Source organism: Anas acuta, chromosome 19, assembly GCF_963932015.1.
Source record: "Anas acuta chromosome 19, bAnaAcu1.1, whole genome shotgun sequence".
Classification (NCBI taxonomy): domain Eukaryota; kingdom Metazoa; phylum Chordata; class Aves; order Anseriformes; family Anatidae; genus Anas; species Anas acuta.
The window spans coordinates 6,612,667-6,637,874 of record NC_088997.1 but is presented as its reverse complement, the minus strand read 5'-3'; the positions used below and the strand labels follow the sequence as shown (position 1 = coordinate 6,637,874).

The 25,208-nt window shown below is 50.1% G+C and overlaps 2 protein-coding genes and 1 long non-coding RNA gene across 16 annotated transcripts in view; 2 read left to right on the top strand and 1 right to left on the bottom strand.

The window, feature by feature from the left end:
- Nucleotides 1-625: 625 nt before the first annotated feature.
- On the top strand, nucleotides 626-7,346 carry RAD51D (RAD51 paralog D). 4 transcript variants are annotated; one of them, XM_068655588.1, is made up of 11 exons: nucleotides 626-706; nucleotides 1,022-1,136; nucleotides 1,285-1,346; nucleotides 1,498-1,616; nucleotides 2,309-2,390; nucleotides 2,842-2,976; nucleotides 3,410-3,505; nucleotides 3,618-3,708; nucleotides 4,581-4,651; nucleotides 5,553-5,720; nucleotides 6,379-7,346. In XM_068655588.1, exons 2-11 carry the CDS (start codon nucleotides 1,055-1,057, stop codon nucleotides 6,460-6,462), a joined length of 990 nt encoding a protein of 329 aa, XP_068511689.1. In that variant the 5' UTR covers nucleotides 626-706; nucleotides 1,022-1,054; the 3' UTR covers nucleotides 6,463-7,346. The 4 variants fall into 4 exon arrangements, with proteins under 4 accessions (XP_068511689.1, XP_068511690.1, XP_068511688.1 ...); XM_068655589.1 differs by lacking the exon at nucleotides 626-706 and adding an exon at nucleotides 715-725; XM_068655587.1 differs by lacking the exon at nucleotides 626-706 and adding an exon at nucleotides 725-859.
- LOC137842010 (uncharacterized) lies at nucleotides 6,539-9,124 on the bottom strand. Its single transcript, XR_011088886.1, has 2 exons — nucleotides 8,993-9,124; nucleotides 6,539-7,519 (listed from the first exon to the last, which is right to left on the bottom strand). It is a non-coding gene; the product is annotated as an uncharacterized lncRNA (long non-coding RNA).
- RFFL (ring finger and FYVE like domain containing E3 ubiquitin protein ligase) overlaps nucleotides 7,804-25,208 on the top strand; it is a 32,606-nt gene continuing 15,201 nt past the window's right edge. Inside the window, exons 1-2 of one of the 11 annotated variants that reach the window (XM_068655579.1) lie at nucleotides 20,319-20,812; nucleotides 22,855-23,215. Coding sequence is in view for 4 of the 11 variants with exons in the window: in XM_068655572.1 (XP_068511673.1) it covers nucleotides 7,859-8,015 (157 nt within the window). In the remaining 7 variants the exon portion in view is untranslated. Of the gene's footprint in view, nucleotides 8,016-8,395; nucleotides 8,603-9,098; nucleotides 9,259-9,349; nucleotides 9,467-9,495; nucleotides 9,519-10,182; nucleotides 10,208-11,517; nucleotides 11,626-13,572; nucleotides 13,658-20,311; nucleotides 20,813-22,854; nucleotides 23,216-25,208 lie in introns of those variants that run through there. The other 10 variants (XM_068655572.1, XM_068655577.1, XM_068655580.1 and 7 more) reach the window with 10 other exon arrangements.

Genomic DNA, 25,208 nt, shown 5'->3' with positions numbered 1-25,208 from the left:
GATAAAGCCAAGGGAAGCTTTACCCGGGGAGATGAAATCCCACGGGAACAGGGAGGGAGGCAGCCCCCAGTCCCCTGCAGCAAGTCCCTGCGGGGACAGCAAGAATCCCCCCCCCCCCATGCACCTTCATTTTCCACCCCACAAACCTGCCTGAAAGAGCTTCAGAAGTCACAACAGGTCTTATTATTATTATTATAATTATTATTTTTTATTATTTTTTTTCCTCTCATCAGCCGCTCTGCAGGAGGCGGGGGTGCTCCAACAGCTCTGCAGGGAGACCGTGCCCCCCCCCCGACTGCAGAGCACCCCAATGGCACCTGGGGGCAGCCCTGGACGCAGCACCCTCCTTTGATAAAAGGGACAAAAACCCTGCTTGGGGGCACGGGGAGCTCTGTAAGGCTTCACTACCCCCCCCCCCCAACCCCTCATTTCCCGAGTGTTTTGGCTAATTTCTATTTTCCCACTTTAAAATTTACCAATTTACCTGCACCCCCAACAGCTAACACAGCCACCACCCCCATCACCCCCATCACCCCCAGCTGCCCCCAGAGCACCCCTAGGTGCCAGCAGCCAGGGGGGAGAGGGGAGAAGGCTCCAGGGACCCCCCCCCACGCGAGACCCCTCGCCCACGGCTGCCGCTAGGGGGGGTGCGGGGCCGGGCCCGGCCCTTCCGCAGGAACAGGAAGGGACCGTGGGGAGCTGGGGGGTCCGTGGGGAGCTGGGGGGTCGTGGGGTGCCGGGGGGGGGTCGGTGTGGGGCTGGGGCACAGCCCTTGGGGTCCCTGGGGGTCCCCCCCCGGAGGGAGGCAGGAGCAGGGCTCGGCGTGCGCCGCGTGGGTGAGGCTGCCAGCCTCAGCCTGGTAGGGTTTGGGGGCTGCCTGGTGGTAAATTAGGGGATAAATGGAGCCCCCCCATCGCCCACGGCATGGGATGAGGTCTTGGTGGTGTCTCGCCACGCCGTGGGGAGGCTGCGGGGTCCCACGGGAGGCTGGTGCCCGACCCACGCTCCGTGTCCTCCGCAGGGCTCCGCTCCCTGTCCTGGGGGGGGCAGGGACATGGTGGTCCTGCGGGCCGGCCTCTGCCCCGGCCTCACCGAGGAGATGATCCAGGTCCTCCGGGCAAACGGCGTCAGGACGGGTAAAATGGGGAGCATTGGGGTGGGGAACATCAGCCCCGGCACCTCCCGGGGGGGCACCGTGCTCTGTCCCCACGCGGGGGCTGCCTGCCGTGGTTTTGGGCTGTCCGGGCTTGGCCCCCAGCTCCTCGTCCCTCCTGCTGTTTGCAGTGGTGGACTTTGTGTCGTCAGACCTGGAGGATGTGTCCCAGAAGTGCTCCCTGTCCTACAAGGTAACAGGGTGCCCCCACATCCCGGCTCAGAGCTCAGCTCCCTGCTCGGGTGGGCTTTTTTTTTTTTTATTTGGGGGGGGGGAGCCCATGGCGAGCATCGGTGTCCCCGAATTTCCCCGGTCCCTTCTAGAGGTGTCTGTCCCCCCTCCAGGCGCTGGTTGCGGTGAGACGAGTGCTGCTGGCCCAGTTCTCGGCCTTCCCTGCCAACGGGGCAGATCTCTACGAGGAGCTCAAGAGCTCCACGGCCATCCTGCCCACCGGGAGCCCCAGGTGAGGACAGTGCCGGGGGAAAGGCCGTGGCCACCCTGCTTGTGGGGTGGTGGTGGTGCCCTCGAACCATCCCGAGCAGCTGCCACCTGGCTCAGGCTTTGAGAGGAGAGAGGAGGTTTTTGGTCCTGTGGCTGCAAAGTCAGCTGGTTTCTGTCCCTGGAGGGAACGATGCTGGTGTTGGCCTTGCAAGAGCCCGCATGTGTATGGGGAAATGTTTGCACGTCTCACTTTTAGGCTGGGTAACACACTGCCTTCAGTCTTTCCAGCCTTCGCCTTGAGGGCTCCAGGGAAGAGGGCTGTGGATCCGGGAGGGCTTTGGAGTCGTGAAGTCCAAGATTGGGCATGGGGATGAGTTGCTCTCTGTTCCCTGTGCTTATTTCTCTCCTTCTCCAGTCTCCTTGCTGGGCTGCAGCAGGGAGGATGCAGAGAAAGCCCTGGGTGTTCAGACACGGCTCTCAGCCCCACAGCTCCCCTCCAGCCCGGGACAGTCCCCTTGCCCCCCCTCACTGCAGATCTGCTGCAGCCTTTTGTGGAGAGAAACGGGGGTGGGAGGGAAGGGGCAGAGCCCGAAGTGTGCGTCTGCATTTGGGAAGGGGGCTGTAGGGACGGGTGTCTGGGTGCTGCTGCTTCCCATATCCCAGCCTTTGTGGCTGGGGGCGTGTTGATGGTCCCACCTTGTGTTGCACCCACAGCCTGGACCAGCTGCTGGACTCAGGGCTGTACACGGGGGAGGTGACGGAGCTGATGGGCGCGCCAGGCAGCGGGAAGACGCAGGTGAGTGGGACGGAGGAGAGAAAAGTGGCAGTGGGGGGGACATGGTGCCTTCAGGCATGCAAAACACGTCCTGCCCCAAACCGAAAGCCCTCGGCTAGGGGAGCAGAAGGACCTCTCAAAGAGGGGAGACTTCCTTTGCAGCTTGGCAGTCTCAGTGGCTCTCAGGCCGAGGCCATCAGAGGGATTTTGTCACTGGCAATCGTTGTTCTTGTCATTTTTCCTTGGGTGTGAGGAAAAATGAAGTGCTGGGTGAAACAGGCGTTGCTCAGGCACTGTTTGTATCTCCAGTGGTCTCCAGCCTTTCCCAGAGCACATGGCAGCCCCAGCAGGAGGTTGGGACCAAGTTTCTGGCTGTCCCTGGTGGCTCTGGGGCTGCCACCAAAGTCAGGGGACTCTGAGGGCTCCCCTTGTCCTTTGGGGGTTTGCTGCTGCCACATCCCTGCCTCTCCAGGTGTGCCTCAGCATCGCGGCCAGCGTGTCCCTCGGCCTCAAGCAGCACGTCCTGTTCCTGGACTCCACGGGGGGGTTCACTGCCTCCCGCCTCTACCAGATGCTTCAGGCCCAGGCAGAGGATGAGGAAGAGCAGGCAAGTTCTGTGGAGCCCGTCCCACTGCTCCTCCACCACTTGTGCTAAAACTGCCTTGGCTTTAGCCTGCCGACAGCCCCAGAAGTGGCTCAGCTGTCGTCTGTGTCCCCATGGGCTCTTCTGGGTTCAAACTCTTCCTCCTGGGGCCACTTTGGTTTTTCTTGGGGAGAAGGGGAGAGCTCGCTGCAGTCACTCCTGCTCTTGCTCCTTGAGGTTGCTCTGCTTTGCTTCTTCCATCAGCACAAGGAGGACAACATTTATGGGTGGGATAAATGGGGAAGAAATTAGTGTCTGTGTCTCCGTGGCGTGGTATAAAAGCATCTGGGAGCAACCAGGGTGGGAGGGACACGGCCCTGTTGTGCCGGGGACCCCCTGGTGCCCGCAGGCAGCTGTGCAGGTCCTGGGGGCTGTCGGTGACGCTGCTTTGTCACAGCTGGAGGCTCTGCAGCGGATCCAGGTGGCCCGCGTGTTCGACGTCTATGAAATGCTGAGCGCCCTGCAGGAGGTGCGGGACCGCCTCTCCCAGCAGGTAGGAGCCTGGCTCCAGGTCCCTCTCCTCACCCCATCCTGGGGACATCCTCCCTGCAGCTTTGGGACTTTGAAAAATACTCGGCACTGCATGGGGTGCTTTCTTCCTGCAGGCGGTGAGCTGCACAGGACCTTTGAAGACGGTGCTGATCGACTCGGTCTCGGCCGTGATCCACCCGCTGCTGGGCGGCAGGCAGTCAGAGGGTGAGACATGTCGCTGGGGCACGAGGCTGATGGCAAAACACTGTGGGTGCAAGGGTCTTCCAGAAGAGCCTCGTCCTCCTGTGCGTGCTGTGCCTGGGGCTGGGGCAGGACTGATGGGCGTGTGGTTGCTCCTGGCTTGTCCTTTACACCTGGATAAAAGGGGAGGGTGTTTATAGCATTATTTGCAAAACTTCAAGCTAGCTGTGGCCATGCAGGCTCATGCCGGGGGTCTGAAACCTTGCTGAGAGACAAGGCATGCGCTGAGCTGTTTGCTTAATGAGTAAAACCTCTGCTTGTGGTGTCATATTGTAGTAGCTAGCATAGTTTGTAAAGCTCCCCATAGGCTCTTTTTGCCATGGAGGCTCAAAGATCAGGAGTTGAGGGGCTTTCTGCTGGCTGAGATGCTGAGGAGGCCCTCAGACACCTTCCAGAGCATCTCATACCTTGATAGCAGCCAGTGCTATTGCAGCAGTTCCCCTCGCAGCCATGGAAAACGAAGCTGTGAGCTGGAAAGAGGGGTCCTGTGCCTGCTAAATCAGCCTGGCTGAGTTTTTCTGCTTTCATAGGTTTTTTTTGCCTTTGGGCTTCCAAGGTGGAAGACAAAAGAGTGGGACGGCTCCGGGTTTGGCCTGTCCATGCCAAATCCATTTGCCTGGGCTCCCAGCAGAGGTCCCTGGGTTGTGCTGGTGTACAGCAGGGATCTGTGGGTGCAAAGGGTACAGCAGGGTGCTGGAAATGGGGTGAAGGTGCCCATCAGCACCGTAGCCAGGGCTCCCACAGGTCTAGGTGTCACCTGCCTTCAGGGTGCACCATGGGGGCTGTTCCCTGTTTCAGTTGGAACCCCAGCAGCCCTGTGTCTTGTCCTTCTCCAGGCTTGGCCGTCATGATGCAGCTGGCCAGGGAGCTGAAGATGCTGGCCAAGGAGTTCAGCCTTGCGGTGGTGGTGAGTGTTGCTGCGCCTTGACCTTCATGTGCCACGGCAAAGAGACCAGGAGAGATTTTGGAGCACTTGTGAGGGGGGACCCCATTCCCAGCCGAACAGGAGGCTGTCGCTCAGTGCTCAGAGTGCTCTGCTCCCCCATGTAGCAGCCTGCAGATATCTTGTTCCAGCAAGTGTGGAGCAAGGACAGGGCTGGTTTGCTGCCTGCTTTTCTTGCTGTCCTCAGCCAACAAGTCATTCACTTGATTGAGCAAGGTAGTGTTAAGTACAGGCAGACCAAAAGGCTGTTTGTATTTATTTTTGATTACGCACCATTGATTTAAGAGGCTGGCTAGCTTCTTAAGTAACCTCGTGCTTAGTTTCCATGGAGGAATTGCAGGGCACTGCATTGCACAGAGCTGGGGACTGGGAAGGGCCTTGCTGTGTTCTTCCCCCAGCTCTTGGCCAAGCAATTGCGTTTGCTTTGATGCTCCCAGGCAGGTTGCAGTGACCACAAATAATGGGTTTGATTTGGAAAAGCCACAACAGAAAGTGGTGGTGTGCTGAACCTGGCGTGGGAAGGCATTGAGACAGTCCTGCCCTTTGCTCTGATTAGCAACCAGGGAGGACAAAATGTCTTCAGGGACACTTGGAAGTTCCAAACTAAACTTCTGGGTGGCTTCAGCACCAGGAGCTGCTGCAGCTTGCAGATGGGAGTGAACTCGTGTCTGAGTACGTATCTGGTACAGTTGCACGAGCTGTTTTTCAAGGGGATGGCACGGTCATGCTAAGGAGGAGAGCACAGGAAGGAGAAGAAAGAAACTTCACACAAGTAGCAGCTTGGCCATCATCTCCTGGCGATTTCTGGTGTTCCACTGAGTGGCACCACTTTTCCTTCAGCATGATGAGTGTGTCTGTGCGGCAGGTGACTAACCAGGTGACAAGGGACAGCAGCACCGGCCTGTTGAAGCCAGCCCTCGGCCGCTCCTGGAGTTTCGTGCCCAGCACCCGGGTGCTGCTGGAGAGCAAAGGAGCCCCCTGGGAGGAGGCCACTACGCGGCGCAGCGCTTCCTTGGCAAAGTCACCACGGCAGGTAAGGTTCCTGCCTGGCCAGCACCTCTGCGATGGAGAAGTGACTCGGACCTGGCCTCAGAGCAGAGGGAGGCTCCTTATGGGGTAGGGCAGGTTCAAGCCTCATGGGGGGACCCAGTGCAATGGGAGAGGAACAGATGCAGCCCGGCTGCGTGCTACAGAAGAAAAGAGCACCTGCTCCCTGCAGCTTGAGCTTGTATTTATAGGCAAGTTAAATGAGAGGCACTGCTTGCAATCTAGGTCACCTTGTTCCTCGTGCTCATCTCGCTCTTGAGATGCTGCGGAACCAGCTCGGACACCTGCAGAGGTGACCCTGGCCTGATCCTGCCTACACATGGGGCAGCGCTGCCTCAGGCCCCTGGCTCTGAGCCCTCTCTGCCTCCTGATCCAAACGGCTTTGGATGCGGTGGTGTGCTGGGCAGCGACACGCACCCGGGATGTGCTGAACGAGAGTAATAACAGTACATCTGGGGACATCTTTCTTTACTAAATTGCATCCTCTATTTGTGTTCAGCAGACCCAGTTAAAATGAGGGCAGAAAAGTCCTCAAGGGGATGGATCTGGGGATTTTGGCTCTGGGGTAGGTGACGGAGTGATGTGCAGGCTTGTCCTTTGTCCCAGCACGGTGAGGTTAAGCTCCTCTCTGTTTCTCCTTGCAGCCAACAGGGATGCAGGTGGAGCTGGATATTGGAAACAGTGACGTGCAGGAGCCGAGCCCAGCGACACCCACAGAGGGGCTCTGATGTGGACGGAAAAGCAAATGTCATGGTCCAGGAGAGCTGCAAAAAAAACATACAAATGTTGAATGTTTTACATTCAGCACATCTGAGTCCTGCAGCCCCAGGAAGGACCAACACCAAGCAGCTCCTGTTCTGCACCTGGGAGAAAATGTGCGTGGGGTTCTCTGGAGACCTTGCTCAGCACATACAGGCTGCAGTGGCTGGGCCCTGTGGGCAGCACGGCAAACGGGTCACCTCCTCTGCAGGTTTTGTCTGCAGCCAGCAGAGCTGCCCTGTCCTCAGCTGCTGGCTTGGGACCAGCTGGCATGTCCCTGTGCAGACCTGCGGCTTGTCACAGCGGCTTCATTGCTCCCATCACTTGCTGTCCTCTGGTCCTGGAGCTCTCCTCTTCCTCAGGCAGCCCAGGGTGGTCTTGGTTGGGAAATTAAAAAAGGCATTGCATGCTGCTGTGGCATTCAAGAGCTGGAAATCAGTTACTGGTAACTTCTGTTAAACTTCAAATTTCTGATTAGTCCCTAGAAAGAGTGGTGTGGGAAGGGCTGTTGCTGAGCAGGGATCGATCGGGTGCTTGATCTGACCCCACAGCAACAGCAGGTCCCTGAAGGGAACCATCAGTGTTTCTGGGGCATTGCTGTACTGCTCAGTTCCTGCTGTAGGCAACCTCCTGGGGCTTGTGCAGAGCTGGGGAGGAGATGAGAGGCCAGGATGGAGCATGGCCTCTCCTCTTGACTCCAAATTTCTAGGTCCTCATCCTCTTTATGCTCAAGAGGGGTACAGGAAACCTTCACTAAGTGAGCTGAGTTACGGCTTTGTGGCTGCTGATGGCAGGTTGTGGTGGCTGGGACTCGGCAGGGCATCCTGATTAAACTAATGGCAGTGAAAATAGATGTATTTTGAAGCCATTTATTTGCGTTTCTGGGATTCCCAAACTTGGGAGACAAGTGGGGCTGGTTATGCAGCCGGGCTGGCAGGGGTGGGGAGCAGTGTGTTTTTCCTGTCTGTGGGAGGCTCGTGCTGGTCCTTACAAGCAGAAAACCTGTCCCGTTACATCCCTTGAAGCCTAGAACAAACATGCAAACATTTCAGCTGTAACCTTGGTGCTGCAATTTTCTTTCTCAGCCCGAGGTCCCTCTTCTGCAGGGAGAGCAAACTGCTTGCAGGGGAGGAAAAGCCAAACAAACATCTTCGGTTTCACCTAAACCCAGAGGGGTTTTCCCTCGGCCTCCTTCCCCGAACTCGCAGGAGGTGGTGGAGGCGAAGGGCTCGCCTCACGCCCTGCGTCAGCCTCGGCCTGGAGCCAGGCGCGCGCCCGGCCGGCGTCTTCAGGGGCCACAGCTCCGGTTCCTGGGAAGTGACAGCAGAAACTCGGTCACGGTCATGGGACGGTGATTCAAAGGGGATGGTGATCCGGAGGGGACGGGGGAAGGCGGCGAAGCGTCTGGGCTGCGCTCCTCTGGAGGTTTTGGGCACAGCTGTGACCCCGGGAGGATTTTCTCCCCTTGGCACTCGGCTGGAGGCAGCTGCAGGAGCACCGTGCCCGCCTGGGGAAGGACGGGGTAGGTCGGGGGGGCGGTGGGGTGTGGGCTGTGTGTGCGAGGGGACGGTGAGGCCCTGAATTTCTGGCTGTGAGTGCTGGTTATCACCCGGTTGGGGACCCTGGTAGCGGGCGGGTGGAGGTTGTTACAGCCATCAGGTACCAACCCTGGAAAACCTCGTGTCGATTTGCCTTAAATTTCCACAGAAAAATAGAAAATCATTGAACCCGTAACGAGTTAGACCTCTCGGCAGCGGGGTTCAAAGCAAACCATAACCTATCCATACCCCCCTTAAAAAAAAATAAATAATAACGACAAAAACCGCCAGGTGCCGGGCCGGGGTCTCGAACCCGGCTCCTTGCTGACGGCGCTGCCCCCCCTCAGCCTCCTGAGGGCGCCAGCGGAGCCTCGGGGCCGGCCGCGTTATGGCGGCCGCGGCGGAGGGGGGCTGAGGGGAGCAGTTGCCATAGCGCCGCCGCCGCCGCCTCACGGAGCGCAGGGCCCGGGGCGGAGCCGCGGCCTGGCCCGGCCCAGAGCTCGCGGCGGGACGGGGCAGGTGAGGAGGCGGCTGAGGGCCGGAGGGAAGCCGGGGGGTGCTGCCCTGACGGGTGAGGGGGGTCCGGGGGCTGAGGGGGAGGAGGCGTTTGGCAGCGCCGCGCTGCTGTGTCCGACCCCAGAGGGAGCTGAGGGGGTAAGCGCCGAGCTTTCCTGCAGCAATTTGTGGAAAAATGCGGTCCCCTCCGCGTGTGGTGGCGGTTGGGGAGCTGGCTGGGCGCGGTGGAAGCGCACCTGGGGGGATGGCTCCGTGAGGGGGACGCGTTGTCCTCCTGAGGGGAGCTCTGCCTCGCCTGGGTGGCAGCAGCAGGGCGAGAGCTGTGCGAGGCGCCTGAGAAGGAGCTCGGAAAATAAAAGCAGCCGCTCGGAACAGCCCGTTCCCGTAAGCCGGTCAAGGTGCTTCCTGCCCAGCGCGTTGACGTATCGCCCGCTCGGTTCCTCACCAGCAGCGTCCATCAGATTGCGGGTTAATAAACACAAGCCCTCGGCGGCCTGAGCCTTTACGGATCAGGGGCTTGGCCAAGCAGCTGGGGATGAAGGCGCTGGATGGGACAGCGGGGTGATGAACGAGCTGTTGTGCTGGAGCCTCGTGTTTTCAGACACAAGGAGGGCAGCCAGGCTCGCCTGGGTGCCGTAGGGACCAGTGTAACGTTAACGCACCGGTAGGGATGTTCTGGCTCTGCGGTTCCTTGCTCGAGGTACATCCGAGGTAATGTTTAACTTCCTGAGGCGTAAAAATGTTTTGTTTGGGTGTTCTGTTTGAGCTCTTTATGTCGCCTTCTCCTCTCTGACACAGCGCGTCTTCCGTGGGAGGCCTCGGACCCCGCTTCTGGGGAGCTGGCTGGGAGCAGAGGAGGGACCAAGGGCAGGTTCTCTGCGTGCTGACCCCACGGTGGTACCGGTGGAGAGCTTGCTGGGTTTGCAAAATGCTTTTTTAGTTCTCTGTTTCAATCGGATGGGAAATGACAGGTGCAGTGCAAGTTGGCATTCTTAATAACATAGCAGGCGGTATTTTTAAAAAAATTGAAGGTTATATTTCAAGATAAGTAACGATTAAGGCATATACACGATGGCACGGAACAAAACCCAATTCAGTATTTACACCTTGTCATCATTTCCACTGCTACCTTGTTTATCCAGAGCTGAGAGGTAGAATGCCATGCTGTTAGCTTAAAATATAGTTTTTTTGTGACTTCTAGATCCTTGCATTTACCTACCACTGCTCCATCAAATACTGTTGTCTCTTTAATGTTTTCTGTATTCATAGTGGTGGGGAGGAATATCTTGTACTCATTCTTAGGAACCTTTGCTTCTGTAAACATAATTACTGTCAGAAGAACAATTGGGTCTAATGAAACAAAACGATTGACTTAGGCTATTGTTGTGTTTTCTATTATGGGTAATTCTCTTTGCTTGTGTGAATCCTGTTGCAGAGGGTTACCCAGCTGTAGTGCTCTGTGGTTTCCTTGTCCCCTCAGCTGGTAGCAATTGGACTTTAATTAAAAGCTGATTGCCATGACATTGGTGTTCATGGATAACTGCTTAATTGCTCAAGTTTTCAGTTGACTTGGAATAGCTTTAAAGTCATAATTTAAATACTGTATTTAAGTGCAGGGTAGTAAAAATAGGCTGTGAGGTTTAGGCTTTCCCATTGGGAGGTATGTGGAACTGGGCTTTTAGGATTTAAAATAAGAGCAGAATGCAATATTCTGCAGTCAGCATACAAAGCAACGAAATAGATAAACTGTTTTTTTTTTTGAGGTTGGTGGTCACTAGCTGAATTTGTATTTATAACCAGAATCTGTCTTCGTTTCTCCAGGCCTTCATTTTTGGATTTATTGTGGTTGATTTCAGTATGACTTTTTTTTAAATGGTATACAAATGTGTAGTTCTCACTTGTGCATGTTCATGCCACGGTCTGTTTATAAGAAATTACAGAGACTGTAAACTCTTCAGTCAGGCTGGAGTGTGATTCGTGTTGAATCTACAGTGCTATATATAGAAGGGTTATTAAAACTTGCGCTTTAGACTTTGAACCAGCTTTTGCGTGGTGGAAGGGCATAAGCAGATTTTCACACAGTTGTCTGCGGCGTCTTGTTGTGCCTGCTTGCCGCCCGCTGGCTCACCTGGAGCTGTGCTGCAGGCAGCCTGTCCAGCTGATCCAGCACCCAGCTTCGTGTCCTTGCCTCCAGCCGGGTAAAATGCTGCCCTCGTCCAGCGCGTGTTGGCTTCCCTGTAACGTGTGGAGGAAAAAAATATGTTTAGTCCAGTTTAGGTTAGCTTTCCGTCTCTTAGAGCTCATTTTCATATGCACATAGAGTATCTCAGTGGCTGTTTTCCAAAGCCTTTGACCAGTCCTGAGGAATGCTGAGCCTGATCCAAAGATGAGAAGTTAGGAAGACCTGTGCCTTTGAACCAGCTGCTCAGTGCTTAGGAGTGAAAGGGAAGGGAGGGATTAATAAAATAGTTTGCTGGAAGAAGGCTTGTGAGAATGCAAATAGCTGTGTGTGTGCCACCCTTGTTTGGGTGCAGCTGGTATGAACTGCTCCTGACCCGGGACAGAGGATCTGCTGGTGGGTGGTAGTGAGGATGAGGGAACTTGGCACTTCTCCGTGGTCAGAGCTCTGGCTACAAGCACGGCCTGACTTTAAATTGCTGCATATTGCTAGCAGCCTGGTGGGGGCTGCATGCTTGATCTAACGCCACAGGGAAGCGTTACAGCTGATGCTGCAGTAAGGTCTGTGCTGTGGGATGACTTTGATGCTCGCCTCCTTGCATATCGTGCTCTCCGCTTTGCTGTGTTTGTCTGGTGCAAATGTTTACCCAGCAAATGTTTTACCCCTCCTCTGATCACCTGTTTCCATTGTAAAACCCCAGCCCATCTCCTGCTCCCCGATATTCCAGTCATCAGCCTTGATAGCGCCTATCAGTATCTCCGGTATCGTGCTTGTTTTCCTTCGCTTCCCAGGGACGGTCATTGCAAGAAGCCAGAAATGAGTACTTTGAACCTGCACCAGCTGGCGTTCAGGGAGCACAGAACGCTGCAGGATGAATAAATGAAGTCTCCGTTTCACAGGTGGGGAGAGCCAGAGTGGGAGAATCGCAGCACCACCGAGTCGATGTCAGAAGCAGAGCTTGTCTGCACGCCAGGTTTTCTAACCAGATGGTACATGCCTCTGAAGTCGGTTATTCAGTCTTCAGAGAACATTGCAAGGTTGAAAAATTACAGTTTTCTTTAAGAAAAGGAGTATGACTTTCAGATCAGTAATTCATATTTTTTTTTATTAGCTTTTCCCCTCTTTCTCAGCCAGTTTCCTCAGAGCTGAGAGCTTATTCTCACTTCTGAAAACCCTTCTTGGATTCTTTAATTTATGTTCCCGTGAGGTGCTTTCTTTAAAAAGAATTGTTCCTTTCAGAGACACTGTTTATTCTTCTCAGGATCTGTAAAATCTATGGGTTTTTCACTTTAATTGCCCTGGAGGTTTTCACTTCTGTCTAAAATTTTAGTTAGGCTTCTTTCTCTAACAGACCTGCCCTCTGGCTGCTCTGCCAAATACTGCCAGAATACGAAATCTCACGTTGCATTTCCATGTAGAAAGAAATATGAATATTGGCATTTTTTTCTTGACACCTTCTTTTATATTCAGAGGGTTGTGGGATATGCTTAAAAGAATGTTTGTAAGCACTTTGTTTTGAATCTTTAGCCTCTAGACTGATGTTAAGTGAGATTTTTAAACAGGTGAATTTAAAATGCTCTCCTTGGGGACTGGCTTGTGCAGTAACCTCTACTGCAGGAGCCAGCTTCCTTGGGCGTTATATATTCTATATATACCCCTGGATAATTTGAGATTGCAGTGTCACAAAGGTCGTTGCTGAATCAATGCTACTTACTGTGTCCATGAGTTTATATTGGTTTGGCTTGGTCCCCAGATGACTCACAAACTGTAATTTGCATCCTGGGGAAGTCCGGCCTAAAACTGGTGTGTCACCACTGCCCGGTGATGTCAGAGCACCTTGCTCAGAAGGCAGTCACTGGTGATTTGCACATTTCGCTCACCCTGCCGCTCTGGGGAGCTGGCAGAGCCCCTCAGACGAGCAATTTCTGGAAATTCGTGCAGGAGGATGTGTGGGGTTGCGGCAGGCATTGATGGTTTTGTTCCAGGACTGTGTTGAGGCTGCTGAGGACTGCAGCGGTGACACGGACACGTGCTGAGCAGCAGTGCTGTTAGGATGGGCAGGCTGGTGCTTGATGCAATAACCACGGTGGGGATGGAGCCACGCTGGGCAGTGCTGCTGTGTCGTGGTGAATCCCTTCTCTATAGGATTGCCTTACAATTTGTGCTATACTTCTCTTAAATTGGGGCTTTTATTCATCTGATGGAGTAGTTTTCTTTATAGGTCCTTGCATATGATCACTCAGTGGACGTGCAGGCCTTTGGTATCCAGAACAGGTTTTTAAGCTGGCAAACTAACCATTAAAAAAAGAGAAATGGTTCCTCTGTTTAGAAAAAATAATTTTTCCTTTTGAATCCTCGAACTTCTTCCTACATATGCCTAGTGCTCTGAGCTAGCAGCAGAGACGGATGAGATGTCAGGCTTGATAGATGGTTGGAGCTGTTTTTTGGTGGTTAAACAATAATGAAACTGTTATATGGTTGCAGGGAAACACTGCTCTCTGTGTGCAGACTTCGTCCCGGAGAAAGTTTCAATTGTTCCCAGGAAGGGCTATTTCTAAAATGCAGCTTCTGTGGCTGGTCACACAGCTGTCTAAATTACTGGCTGTCTTGAGGCCATTGCACAAGCATTACAAAATAGTTTGGAAACAGTTTATTTTTCAGATTCCAAATCAAGTGTAGATCTCTAAGTCCCTTTTGAGTGTATAATCAAAAAAAGTCAAAATTGAAGCTGGTGTTTACAGAGGCTGATTTATGCTCTGGGAGCTCTGAGCGCAGGTTTCTTCCCGGCGGAGGCTGATACATGCGTAATTCATGCCTTCTGTCTCTCAGCTTGAAAATCTTATCAGTGGTCACATGCAATCATGCCTTGCTGTGTGGGGTTAGTCAAATCTAGCAGCTCATCGTGCGTCTGCCTGTGCACGGGGCTCCCAGGTAAGATGAGTAAGATCCTCTCTTCTTCAGAAAAGGAGCGAGGAGGAGTTGATGCAGGCATCTGATGAAAATAAACTCAAAAACCTCAGCCTTCTTGTTCTCTCTTTTCCTGTCGTCGTTTCTTCTGCTTGCTTCTCTGAGTCAAGGGGAGATCGCAGGCTGATTTCTGCAATGGAAATAGCTGAAGCAAGAATGTCGTTCCGAGGGAAGTAAGAAATTCCTGAAAAGAATTAAAATGTTGTCTAGCTTGCTGCTGGAGTCTCAGAAGCGAATTGCAGTGCCTACGAAATGTGCATAGAGAATGCAGTTGGAATTCAAAGCGCCAGTAAATGACTACTTGTGCAGAGCAAAGCAATGCATTTAAAAACAAAGTACTCACAGTTGCTTTTATCTGCCGACGTCTGCCTTGAGAGACATCTGAAATCTGCACATGGGTTTATCTGATAGTCCTGAGTGGTGCTGATACCATCTCTGAACCCTTTCATCGGTGAAAACCTATTTAAGGATTTTCAGACTGTGTATATTTTTACAGATACTAAATTACATTTAAGATATTATTTAATTAAATGTTATTAAGTAACCATTCTACAATCATACTTAAAATGAGTCCTGCCTCCTCAACAGTGTTTAACAAGTGGTGATCTGGTGAAAACCTAAGTAGCTTGGTAAGGTACTGTTATGGAAGCCTCAACTTACTTTTTACTTCTGGATATGACTCATAATAATGCAAGCTAATGCTTTTATTGCTCTTCAAGGAATAAGAGATGCAAGCTTGAAATTAAGTCTGGAGTTGCGTGGTAGTAGTTCCTAAAAATTCTCCTGTTAAAAGCAAAGGTGAAGGAAAGGATCTAAACTCTTCCTGTCTACTGCATACTTTGACTGATCTGCTGTAATCCCTAAATATGAAGGAAATAGCCTACAAGCATTTAGCAAACATTCTGAACTTATAAATAAAAGGGGATTTTTACAACATCCACAAAATGTTTGAAGTCTAAAATCCGAGATGTTTTTCTAAACAGCAATTTAATAGTGTACTGCCTCCTGACACTTTTCTTTAAGTACCAATCATGTCATTTTTTGGCATAGCCAAATATGTTAGTGAAGCTCTTTTTAAAGTAAAAACGCTCCACTAAGCAAAAACAAACTTTTTGAACGATATTTTGTTCTGCACGTTACCGTAATTTTGGCTGTGAACTGGTAGGGAGTTAAACCTCAACTAAAAAGACCAGAAAACTAATTGGACTTGCGTTGTCTTTGGCACTTGCCTGAAACAAAGTCAGCCTTAAAATAACCTCCTGTTGTCTGCTTTTTCTTCTGCTGTGTTTTGGTATGACATTACATCGTTAGGATGCTCTGTAAAAGTGCAAGACAGTCATAAGTACATTTTCGCTCTAAGCATTTCTTCCCAGAAGGACCTCACTGAGCTGTGACAGCTCTCTGAAAGTGTTTACCTCCATTACGAATATAGCAATGCCTTGGAGGAGCAAGATATTAGATTGGTTCTGTTCCCTAAGGGGGTATCATTTGTGTATTATGTAGGGGAAACTGAGGCTTTGAGAATTGATCTGATCAGATGTACAGGTTGTCCAGGGCAGAGCTAGAAACTGAAACCAAAAATCCTCACCCACAGTTGTGCCTTATTATTTACCCCATTACGAATCTGGAAGTAATTTCCCAATGGCATTTGTTGAACTTTAGGTCTCTTTTAAAAATAGGAATAAGTGATGTGTGATTTTTGTGTATGTAATGAAAAATGGGGCAATCTCTGCTGGCCTGCTGAACTGAGAAAAGAAGAACTCAAAATGGAAGGAAGTTCATGGTGATGTTGCAAGGCAGCTGGTGGGAAAGGCTGGGTTGTGGGGAGCTTCCTCGCTGCAGGAGTCCTGCTTGAGCTGGAACGCTGGGTAAGGTGTTGGGATCTGAGAACAGAAGTGGAGATGTTTGGAGGTGTTATTTAAAAAAAAAAAAAAGAAAAAAAAGAGATTTCCTTATTGTTAAAAAGCTGTGTGAAAGAACAAGAGGCATATATCTGTTCCCAGCTTCCGTGATAGCCAGTATGTTTTTTCTTAATGCCCCACCATCAGTATTTAGTCTATTACAAAAGTCTTGTCTGTTGTTTTACAAAGCAAACAAATCCAGAATGGAAAAAGGCACTCCTCCCAGTAACTGAGAAGCAAAATGAAAATGGGACCATGCCTGTGTACTGCAAAGGTTGGGAAAAAAAAAAGGCAGCAAATTAAAAAAACAAACAAACAAAAATCAGATTTATTGGTTTATAAAGCCCAACGGTTTCTGGAGCACTGACTCATAGTGTCTGAATGTCTTGGGCTTGCCAAAAGCTGTGCACTGAAATGTGAACCCAGGCTGCCTGGGCCATATATGGGAAATTTCCTCTTTGTGACGAAGGTGCGGAGTCCAGAGGATGCAGGTCCTTAAAGGCTGCTTGGAGGTTTCATTACCTAGCATCTCTGAAGTCTTTTGAAAATATTTTCTGCAGGTAGGATCCAGCATTGGTTTCATGTTCAGCAATCCTGACTTTCTGCTTGGATAAACATAAATTCCAGCACGTTGAGGTGAGCTGTGCCTTAGGATGGTGTGCTCTCCTGCTTCTGTTGGCAGTTTGCAGGGGTGCTTACAGTGCTTGGCACACAGTTTTACTGTTCTGCTGGAATGTGTGCGTAGAGACATGACAGTAACGGCAGGTGGGTGGCTTTCTGCTTTTCATGGCTTTAGTTGCAAGAGAGAAGTGTTTACTTGTATGGAAATAAGCTGTACTGACAGTGTAGGTAAGCTCCTCTGTGAGCTCTTGCAGCATCTCCTTGGGATGTTACCCTTCAACGTGCTATCCAAAAATCCTGGACAATGTGGTTGCTTTTTTTTTTTTTTAATGTTTCAGTTTGAGTAAAGCATGGATCTCAGTCTGTAATGATTTGGGGTTACTAATCCTTAGTGTTCTGCAGAAATCGAGGCTGAAGGAAGACAGGCATGGCAGTCAAAGAAGAGCAGTGGTAAAGTAACTGACTTAGAATCTTTCAGCACTGGATACTGTAGGCGGTTGGAAATGGTCTTTTTTTCACAACATCTGTCCCACGAATGTTGCAAGTAGTTCCTGTTGCTCTACTGGCAGACACTGGATGGTAAGGCTTGCTCTTTCCTTCAGTTTTTAAGTTCTTATACAGGCCTGCACGTAAGCAAATTTGAATTTCAAATGCTTCAGTGCTAATTGGAGATTTTTTTGGCACAAAGCGATCGTTAGTATTTATGAAAATACTTCAGGAGTGCAGCTTCAAAGCCTCTCAAACTTTCACCTGTACTAGCTTACCACAAGTGAGGGTGGGTATTTTCTGTTGCCTACAGATGTGGTGACTAAGCTGTAAATGAACTGACTTCTGGGTTCCAATATCCTTTGTTGTCTGAATAACAATACTAGTACTCAGGTTGCGGGGCTCAGTATCCTGGACCCGCCTTTCTTTAACTGCTGACAAACCCAGAAGTACTCCAGTGCTCGAGGAGAACTGAGCTTTCACTCTATGTCAGCCGTGACGTGCCTGCTGGTCTTTGTCCTCATCTATTGCAGGACATAATTTGCAGTTGCATTTTTTTTTCTCGATTTCAGCACCTAGCACCTAGCCTGGATTTGAATTCAGGTTAATTTGGAATAAGCATAGCTAAGAAATGAGTTTGCAGTGTTGGTACTTGTTATGATGTGCCTAAATTACATGCATTCAGATCTTCTTCAGCCTCGCCAAGTAAGTGGTCTTTTTTTCTGGCTACAGTTAAACGGGTTAGAGGTTGCCTACCAGTCTGCACAGATCTTTGTTGCAAGCTATTTTACTGCAGCATCATCCACCTGAATGTGTTTTCCCCCACATGTATGAATTCCTTGGATTTTACGTTCATTTTCTACTACCAGTTTGTGAAAAAAAGGCAGTGGGAGAGAAGGCTTTGTGTGCGAGGAGTTTTGAGGCTATCTTCTGATTCTAAAAAAAGACTTAGAAGTGTACTATTTAAATAATAAATCTCAAGCTTGCCATGAAAAGTAATTTAGGGGCTTTCCAACTGGCACTGTAGCTCATCATTAAACGCTCTTGACCCTTGGTGTCTGAAACAGTGACAGCACAGAGCCTGTAGAGCATTAGTGCCAATTGCAATCCCAATTTCAGACGCATTTGATGCAATTCTGAGTGCTGAGACAGCACCACCTCCAACACAAGCTCAGCTGTTGCACGAATAGCACTGCAAGGCTTGAGATTGCACTTGTAACAAGTTCTGCTTTGGGAACAGCCGCTCCAGAGTACTCCATCTCTCCCAAACCTTATGCCTGATACACCAGGTGGGACAGGGAGTTTGCGTACACATCACTGCAGTTTGTGGTGAGAAGCATCTTATGGTCTGTGCTCCTGTCCTGCTTCTAGGAGCCGGAGGAGCAGTGGCTGGATAATGCCTCCTTCTCTGCTCATCTGTCCCCGTACAGATGTGCTTCGTTCCAGCAATTAGCTGTTGATAAATATGTAACTTAATGAGCTGGAGAGAGAGCTTCCCATTCTCATCCAGCTCCCTGTGATCCCCCTGCTCAGACGAGCATCCTTAAAGCCCTTCAGCACTGATTAGCTTTTTCCTTCTTGAAAGCAGAGGTGACTTGAAAGTGTTCTTCTGCAGTACTGGCTTAAATTGGGGAGCTGCTGTTGCTTGTTTGTAATATCTGAATGTTGGAGTCGCTCAGCTCACAGCAGTGTTCTGCAGCAGAAACGTAGTTTGAGTGATTTTTATTACAGGAACTGTAGAATTTTCAAAGGGGGTGAGGGGTTTGTGGTGGTAGCAGCAGGAGGATTCCCTGAATTGATTACGTTGTGCCTCTGGGGACCATTTCTGGCTTTCAGGTGGGCACACACCCAGCTAGCCTGCCCTAGCTATTGCCACACGCCTGCCACAGAGGTGATCCAGGTGGGTTTTGGGATGGAACAACTTCCCTTGAATACAGCTGGTTAGGGAAGCCGTGCAGTTATTTAAGTTACCAGGTTTTCATCTAGCAATTCATTGCTATATATTGCAATTATTTTAGCAGCTACTCAACTGCTTGAAAAAAAAGATAGCTGGCTGAAACTAAATCCAGGAAAAGACTTGTGATGATGTGAATGAAAAGAGAAAAAACTTTAGAATACGAGCCAGGATCAATCTTTTTCCCATAATGAAAAGTACAGATTGAAGTGGTGCACAACAATCTCGGATTCCTGGGCTGTTGTGATTGCAGAGCTTTTGACAGAGAGCTTCTGTTTTTGCAGTCACTTCTGTGTGTGATGGAGACAGAAGTTCACACATGCAGGATGCTAGGCAGGTGTGGTAACAAAATGCAGTGTTTCGGAATTGAATTTCTTCAGAGTTCTTTCTTATTTTTTCTGACTTTATTTAGTACAGCTGACTGAATTCTGGTTTGGTGATGAGTGTGTCCTGCTATCATGAAAGTATGCACCAGCTTCCTTGTTGCTGTTTTTCAGGATAGCAGGGTAGTGGAAGGGAGATGGTCGATCTGAGGTTACAAAAAATTATTGGGGAAGAGGTGTGGGACTAAGTAATTAAGGTAAACTGGGTAAGACAAATACTTGTCCAAAACTAGTCAGTAATGTGATTTCATTAATCGCTAGGGTTTTTTGTTGTTTTGTTTGTTAGCTTGCTGAAAGAACGTCACCGACTTTTTGCAAGGGAAAAAGCAAGCTGTTGCTGAATTTCCATTTTGGCAGATGTCTTGAAACCTAATTATGTGTAATAGCAAGAAGAACTTTTAATCTAAATATTTTTTCAAAATATGCAGTGCAACTTTAGGTCAAAATAAACAGTTTACATTGCAATAATACACCCCCCAGGTACCCAGTTCCCTTTAAAAGAAAACAGGATTTCCAAGGTTCTCTTGCTGGGAAAAACCATTTGACATCAGTTGTGCTTCTGAGAAGGAAGAAAACGGGTGAGTTCTGTTTGCAATTCAGGTGCAGAGCCTGGGAGTCAAGTGATGGTTTCCTTTTTGTGACTTTGGTATTGGCTTTTTCTGCAATGCTGTATAAATAGCACAGCTTTCTAAAAGCGTTTTCTCAGTTTCCAAATGAAAATGACGGGTCTCTGGTTTCAAAGAGGTGTTGAAGCGCAGATCCTGTGCGCTCGTAACAGCACGGGGGGATTTGCTGATGGCTATAGGTGTGTGCACTGATACACACACAGCATCAGCAAGCTTGGCACACAGTATGCTTGCAAAGTAACATTGAACGCTGATAAACACTGATAGAGCTGTAAAATGCTCTTGGATTACCCGCTGTGTTTTTTAATGTATTTGAGGTCTCTAATTCTTAATCTTCCTCTCTTTAAGCACGTTTTCCAAAGGCTTACATTGCAGAGGACTTAACTCCACTGTAAAACAGGTTATAGCAGTATAAAGGGATCTTTGTCTGCATGATGGTTTCCTTTGTACAATACAACTAGGAAATTGCTTTGGTATTTTCACTTCTCGTGGAATCGGCAATGATTTAAGGCGATAGAGTTTCAGCAGAGCTGTGTGGAGTTGTGTCTGTGCAGCTCCAGCTTTTTCCTGCGCTGCTTTGAGCCCTGCCCCAACGGGCTGCGCTGTTTACTTTCTGCTCTGTGGTAAACGGATGTCACTTCCTTGATTAAAATGCTGGTGTGTGGCCAAATTCCCGTCCTTTGGGCTCGGGGAAGCAGCGCACCTCGCAAACGCACTGTCGGACGTGGCTGTGCGCTGCTCTCCATCACCTGGCTGGGCACACTGGGATGCTCCACGCCTCTGCTGCCTACCTGGAGGCTTTGGAAGGCATCGTGGCTGCGTTAAGGAGGGCCTGAAGATGGTTTACTGGAGTCTACAAGCCGAGCTTCCAGCCCTGTGGTAATGCACCCGATGGGGAAGGTCTAGGCAGCTCTGTCCGCCGGCGGTGGCCAGGGGATGTGAGTGTGCCAGGGCTGCTCAGGGGCAGCTGCTGGCCCTGACAGCAGGCGTGCTGTGCTCCCCGGTGCTCCAACACCTCGCCAAGACGCCACAGAAAATAACTGGGATGCTTGGTTCTGACTAAGCTCATCGCGGATTGAGCCGAATGCCTCATCCTCCGTGTAGCTGGACAGTTTCTGAGACGGACATCAAAGTCACCACTCGGACTGGTGAGCTGTCGTGTATTTGTCTTCATAAAGATTGTCGGTGTTGCATGCTTAGGTGCCTAGAGATGAGACACCTAGTCCGTCCAGAACATTTCGGTCTCTCTGCCCTCAGACCTCCCGTTTCTAGCTGTGGTACAGTTCTGATGTGTGCTCGTGTATTTTTGCAAGATGTGTGTGTTGTCATCCTGGACACGGTATGGACTCCTACCTTTGCTCCTAAATGCATCTTTCCGTTCCCTAGGTAAAAACCTAAGGTGCTTAAACTAGTTGTTACATACAATGAACTGGATTTCCTTGCTTCCTGCTAGCTGGTGCCCAATCTTCTTCAATTTCTTCTTCATGCTAGTTAAGACACCAGCCTGCCTCGGACTGACAGCCTGCCTCCTTGCCTTGTGCCTCTTGCAAATATCCTGTTTGCTGAGTTTTCCCTCAGCCCCAACACGTGGCTTCTTCCATTTACCATAATTCAGGTCTGTGTGCCTGTGACACAGACTGATTAAAATAAAACTTAATGAATAAATGTCATTTGAGCAGATTATAGCCTTGTTATCAAGTAAACACTAATTTGTGATGAGGGAAGCAGTGATTTCAGCTTTTAAGTGGCAGGTTATTAGTGGAACTAATTTTAGCAAGGCATTCCTTATCAGTGCAGGTTTACTTTTATTAAAAAAGGAGGAATTACAGCAATGAACAACCATACAGTGCTATTAATGGGGCAAAAAAATGGTTAATTCATTAAATACTTAAGTCATTGCAAAACAGCATTCATGAAAGTGACATCTGATGATTTTTTTCAGGGGTTACTGCATGGAATAGTAACATAAAAATAAAAATTCTGAAAGTGCTGTGGCAGGACATGAGTATTTTGAAGTCACACTGCCTTGTTCTGGCTTCCTGAGCAGGCTTCAGGGATCGTTAAGGCCCTGGAAATAGTGGGTAGTAGTATTTTGTTTTGTTTTTTGAATAAAATTAATTCCAGATATCTTCTGTCCCACTGGAAGCGATGCCTTACCAGTGAGTGTGGCGTTGCTGTGGATGCTGCACAGTGGTGAGCAGGTCAGATGTGTGTTTTTGTCCAGTGCCTGTGGATTGTGCGGCTCGGCAGTTGGCTGGTACGTGGCAAAGAGTGAGGGGAAGGGGGAAAAAGGAGGCTAGGACCCTGCGGTGATCTCATGGAAACCTCTGAGAGGTGGGAGAAGGCAGTTCAGGAGCACGGGGCGCTGCTGGCAGGGAGTAAGAAAGTCAAGGAGGGCGGCCTCTGAGTGATGCACGAGATGGACCGGGGAGCTCGGAGCTGACAGAAGAGAAGCTCGGTGTGCCGAGCTGAGCCACTAAAGCAGGAGGTGTGAGGGCAGCTGATGGAGCTAATGAGCAAGTGTGATTGTTGGAAAGCATGACCTGGCAAGGCTGCTGTTATATCGTGCATCTTCCTCCCTTTTTGGCATCCTTCTGAATCTGCAGTAGCCTCAAGGGTCGTTGGCCTTGGTGTTCCAGCGGCTGAAGGACTCCGGGGAGGAGGAGGAGGAGGAGGAGGACTTGGTGCTGCGGCCTCTGCTCATGTGGGAGCAAAATCAGCTGCTCGTGGGAGCACAGTTCCTTTTGATCTCTTAACTCAAGTGTCTTGTTTGTGCTATTGTATTTTAGCTCCCAAATTCCTGAGCAGCCAAGCACACTCATGGACAACTTTATTCTGTTGAGCCAAAAGCTCAAAGATACTGAGAAATGTTGGTTTTGCTTGCTCTGGTCTCTTACTGTTTGCACTCTTATAAAAATTCTCTTTATGTTCCTGTTCAAACATCAGCCTAAGGTCTCCTATACAGACAAAGCCTACCCTTTGATAGAAATCCACAAAGCATGTGTAATAAATCCTGTGTGTAGACAGTAGTCTCTGATATTCCAGCCAGAAGGGTTATGGCATTAATATTGCCTCTGCAGTAAGAGGTATCGTGAGAGTCTGAGTTCAAATGCTTGCTTTTTTTTTTTTTTTTAATGAATATGGAAAGCATAAAATCCCAGGAATGCATTATGAATGCTATCTCCAACAGGGGATGTGAGGAAAGCTTCTGACATCAGTGATGCTGCCTCTGGAATGGAATAACGCTCTCAGATTTATACGAAACCCATGGAGATGTACAGAAGATGTTAATGAACTGCTGGTGAAATGAATTTCAGCCTGCTTTTTAAAATCAGTGAAAAGAGTCGTGGCATTCACAGCTTCATATTTGAGGGGGGGGGAAAAAAAAAGCAATCCAAGCAATCCATCGGAGCGTGGTAGTGTGGCAAGCAACTCCCTGCCTCATCCGCGATTTACTGGATGCCTTCTGGCTTTTCATTAAAGGAACTCAAGAAAGAAGGTAGAAGAGCACCCCCACCCTGCCAGGAACACGCCCAGAGTGATAATTGCAGGTGGGTGGATGTGTTTGCATGGCCAGGTTAGGCTGTCTTTGATCTTGCACCTCCAGCCCCTGCTATTGCAGGCACCCCGAGCGCAACACGCGCTTAGGGTGCAGGGCAGGTCTGCGTGGCCACCAGGAGTTCTCTGGTGATTGCCTGCAACACAGCTGCAGTTTCCCTAAAGCGTGATCTGCTCTCATCCTGCAGCTGTGTAGCTAAAACATTTATTTTCTCCCGTCAGCCAGTGTGAGCAGCGTGTCCAAGAATAACGATGCCTGCTGGTATCAGTAATGCCTGCGGTGTTACTCACGCCAGCAAGTCGACCTCTTCTATTCAAGACGTTGCTTGAGAACTCCAGAAGACTGTGGCGTTGTAGGCATTGCCACATGGATGTGCTAATATTGGTCAGGTTACTGGAGGGGTGTGCCAAGCACAACAAAGCAGCAGCGTTTTTTGCTGGTAAATGTGGCAGGGCAGTTGTTTGTTGCAGCTGGGGGGCTCCCTGCATGGAAAACAGCCACTCGTCTGCGGAGTTTTGACAGGCTTTACGTGGAGCAGTGCTTGCTAGGTACAGTACTCGAACTGCCACTGCTGCACCACAAACCTGTCCTTCCAAAGCACTGCTTACAGAAATCATCAGCTTCTGGGTGGTGCTGACCATGTGCCTCGGAATGGGTAATGAGATAGATAAGGGAGTAATTAGGCTATAGAAAACATTGTAGAGCAATCTAAGAAATTGCTAGCTTGAAATCTCACCCTGAAGTACAGCTGCTGCTCCCAGTCCTCCTCCTCCGGTCTGCAAGTGGTGCTGCGCAGAGCAAAGGAAAACCCCTTTTTGAAGCAGGTGCTGAGCCTTACCTCTGCTTTCTGTCATCTTCCTTCAGCTGTAGGCAGACACAGAGATTGTAGCACCTTAAATCTCAGTCCAGTCTGCTTGGCAGTGCAGCCACCGGTTAGCAAAGCTTCACCCAACTGGTGGCGGTTTGAAGTTCCCATGGAGCAGCTGCTGCCTTTCCAGCCATTAGCAGCTTAATTATTGCTTTTCAGCCACCGTGGGCCCGTGGGAATGTGAAACTAGTAGCAAGTGTCTAGGAAATGATGTGGGCTGGTGTGGACTCCTGAGATGCAGAGCATGAGGGTGGCTGCACGAGCAGAGGTTTGTGAGCTCCTTCTCTTGCCTGTGGAGCTGTTGGGATGGGCTGGGGCAGGAGGGCAGGCTGCTGGCTGGCTGGTATGGCACCATGTGCCTGCAGAAGCATCCTGCCTTGTCCAAGGGCTGGTGGCAGCACAGAGTTGTGGGGTGCCTGCTCACAGGGCAAGTGTGTGTTCAAGAGGAACTCTCCAGCTTCCCAAAAACTCCAAGCTGTTCGTTTCCATGCACCTAGCAAATGGCAGCACGAAGTTTCAGTGAGGCAGCTTTGTCAATGTAAATCCTGCTTGCTGACAAGCCTAAACTTACACACCAAGGTTCTGAAATAATTAAAACCTGACATACGCTATTACAGGCTGCGGTAACGTGGCTGTTGTACCTCCGTGTGCTCTTTCCTCTTAAAGACAGGAGGTGCATTTGGGAAAAGCTGTGCAGACCGGAGGGCAGGCCTGGCTATAGCTGGCTGCTTGTGGATGTTTCCCTTCATGCTCTCACAGATGAGTAGGATTAAGGTTCTTCTGAAACAACATCTGAGCCTTTTGTCGGCCTTTTCATTTCCTAGCAATAGCACAAATCTACAATTTCAGCTGAATGTGGAGTTCTGTCTTATTTTATCCCTGTTTGTGCGCTCCCTTGTGTTTTTCTTCCCGAAGTTTGACGTGTTACAGTGTTCCGGAGTGAATTACTGGGCTGGCTCTTTAGGAGAACAAAGTTTTTGAGGGCAGGCAGTAGCATTTGTATATTCCACTGTCGTGGGTGGCCTTTGGTTTGCAGGGGTCTTTGGAGCAGGAAGAGAAGAGAGCTTACGATGGACGCAGTTTTCCCCTGCTGCAGAGCCTGTGAATACAAGTTTCA

Bases quoted from the DNA above. Each gene is read 5' to 3' on its own strand.
- RAD51D (XM_068655588.1), top strand. From the start codon at position 1,055: ATGGTGGTCCTGCGGGCCGGCCTCTGCCCCGGCCTCACCGAGGAGATG. The intron at 2,391-2,841 runs GTGAGTGGGACG...CTGCCTCTCCAG, and splicing joins CAGGCAGCGGGAAGACGCAG to GTGTGCCTCAGCATCGCGGC. The intron at 5,721-6,378 runs GTAAGGTTCCTG...TTCTCCTTGCAG, and splicing joins TGGCAAAGTCACCACGGCAG to CCAACAGGGATGCAGGTGGA.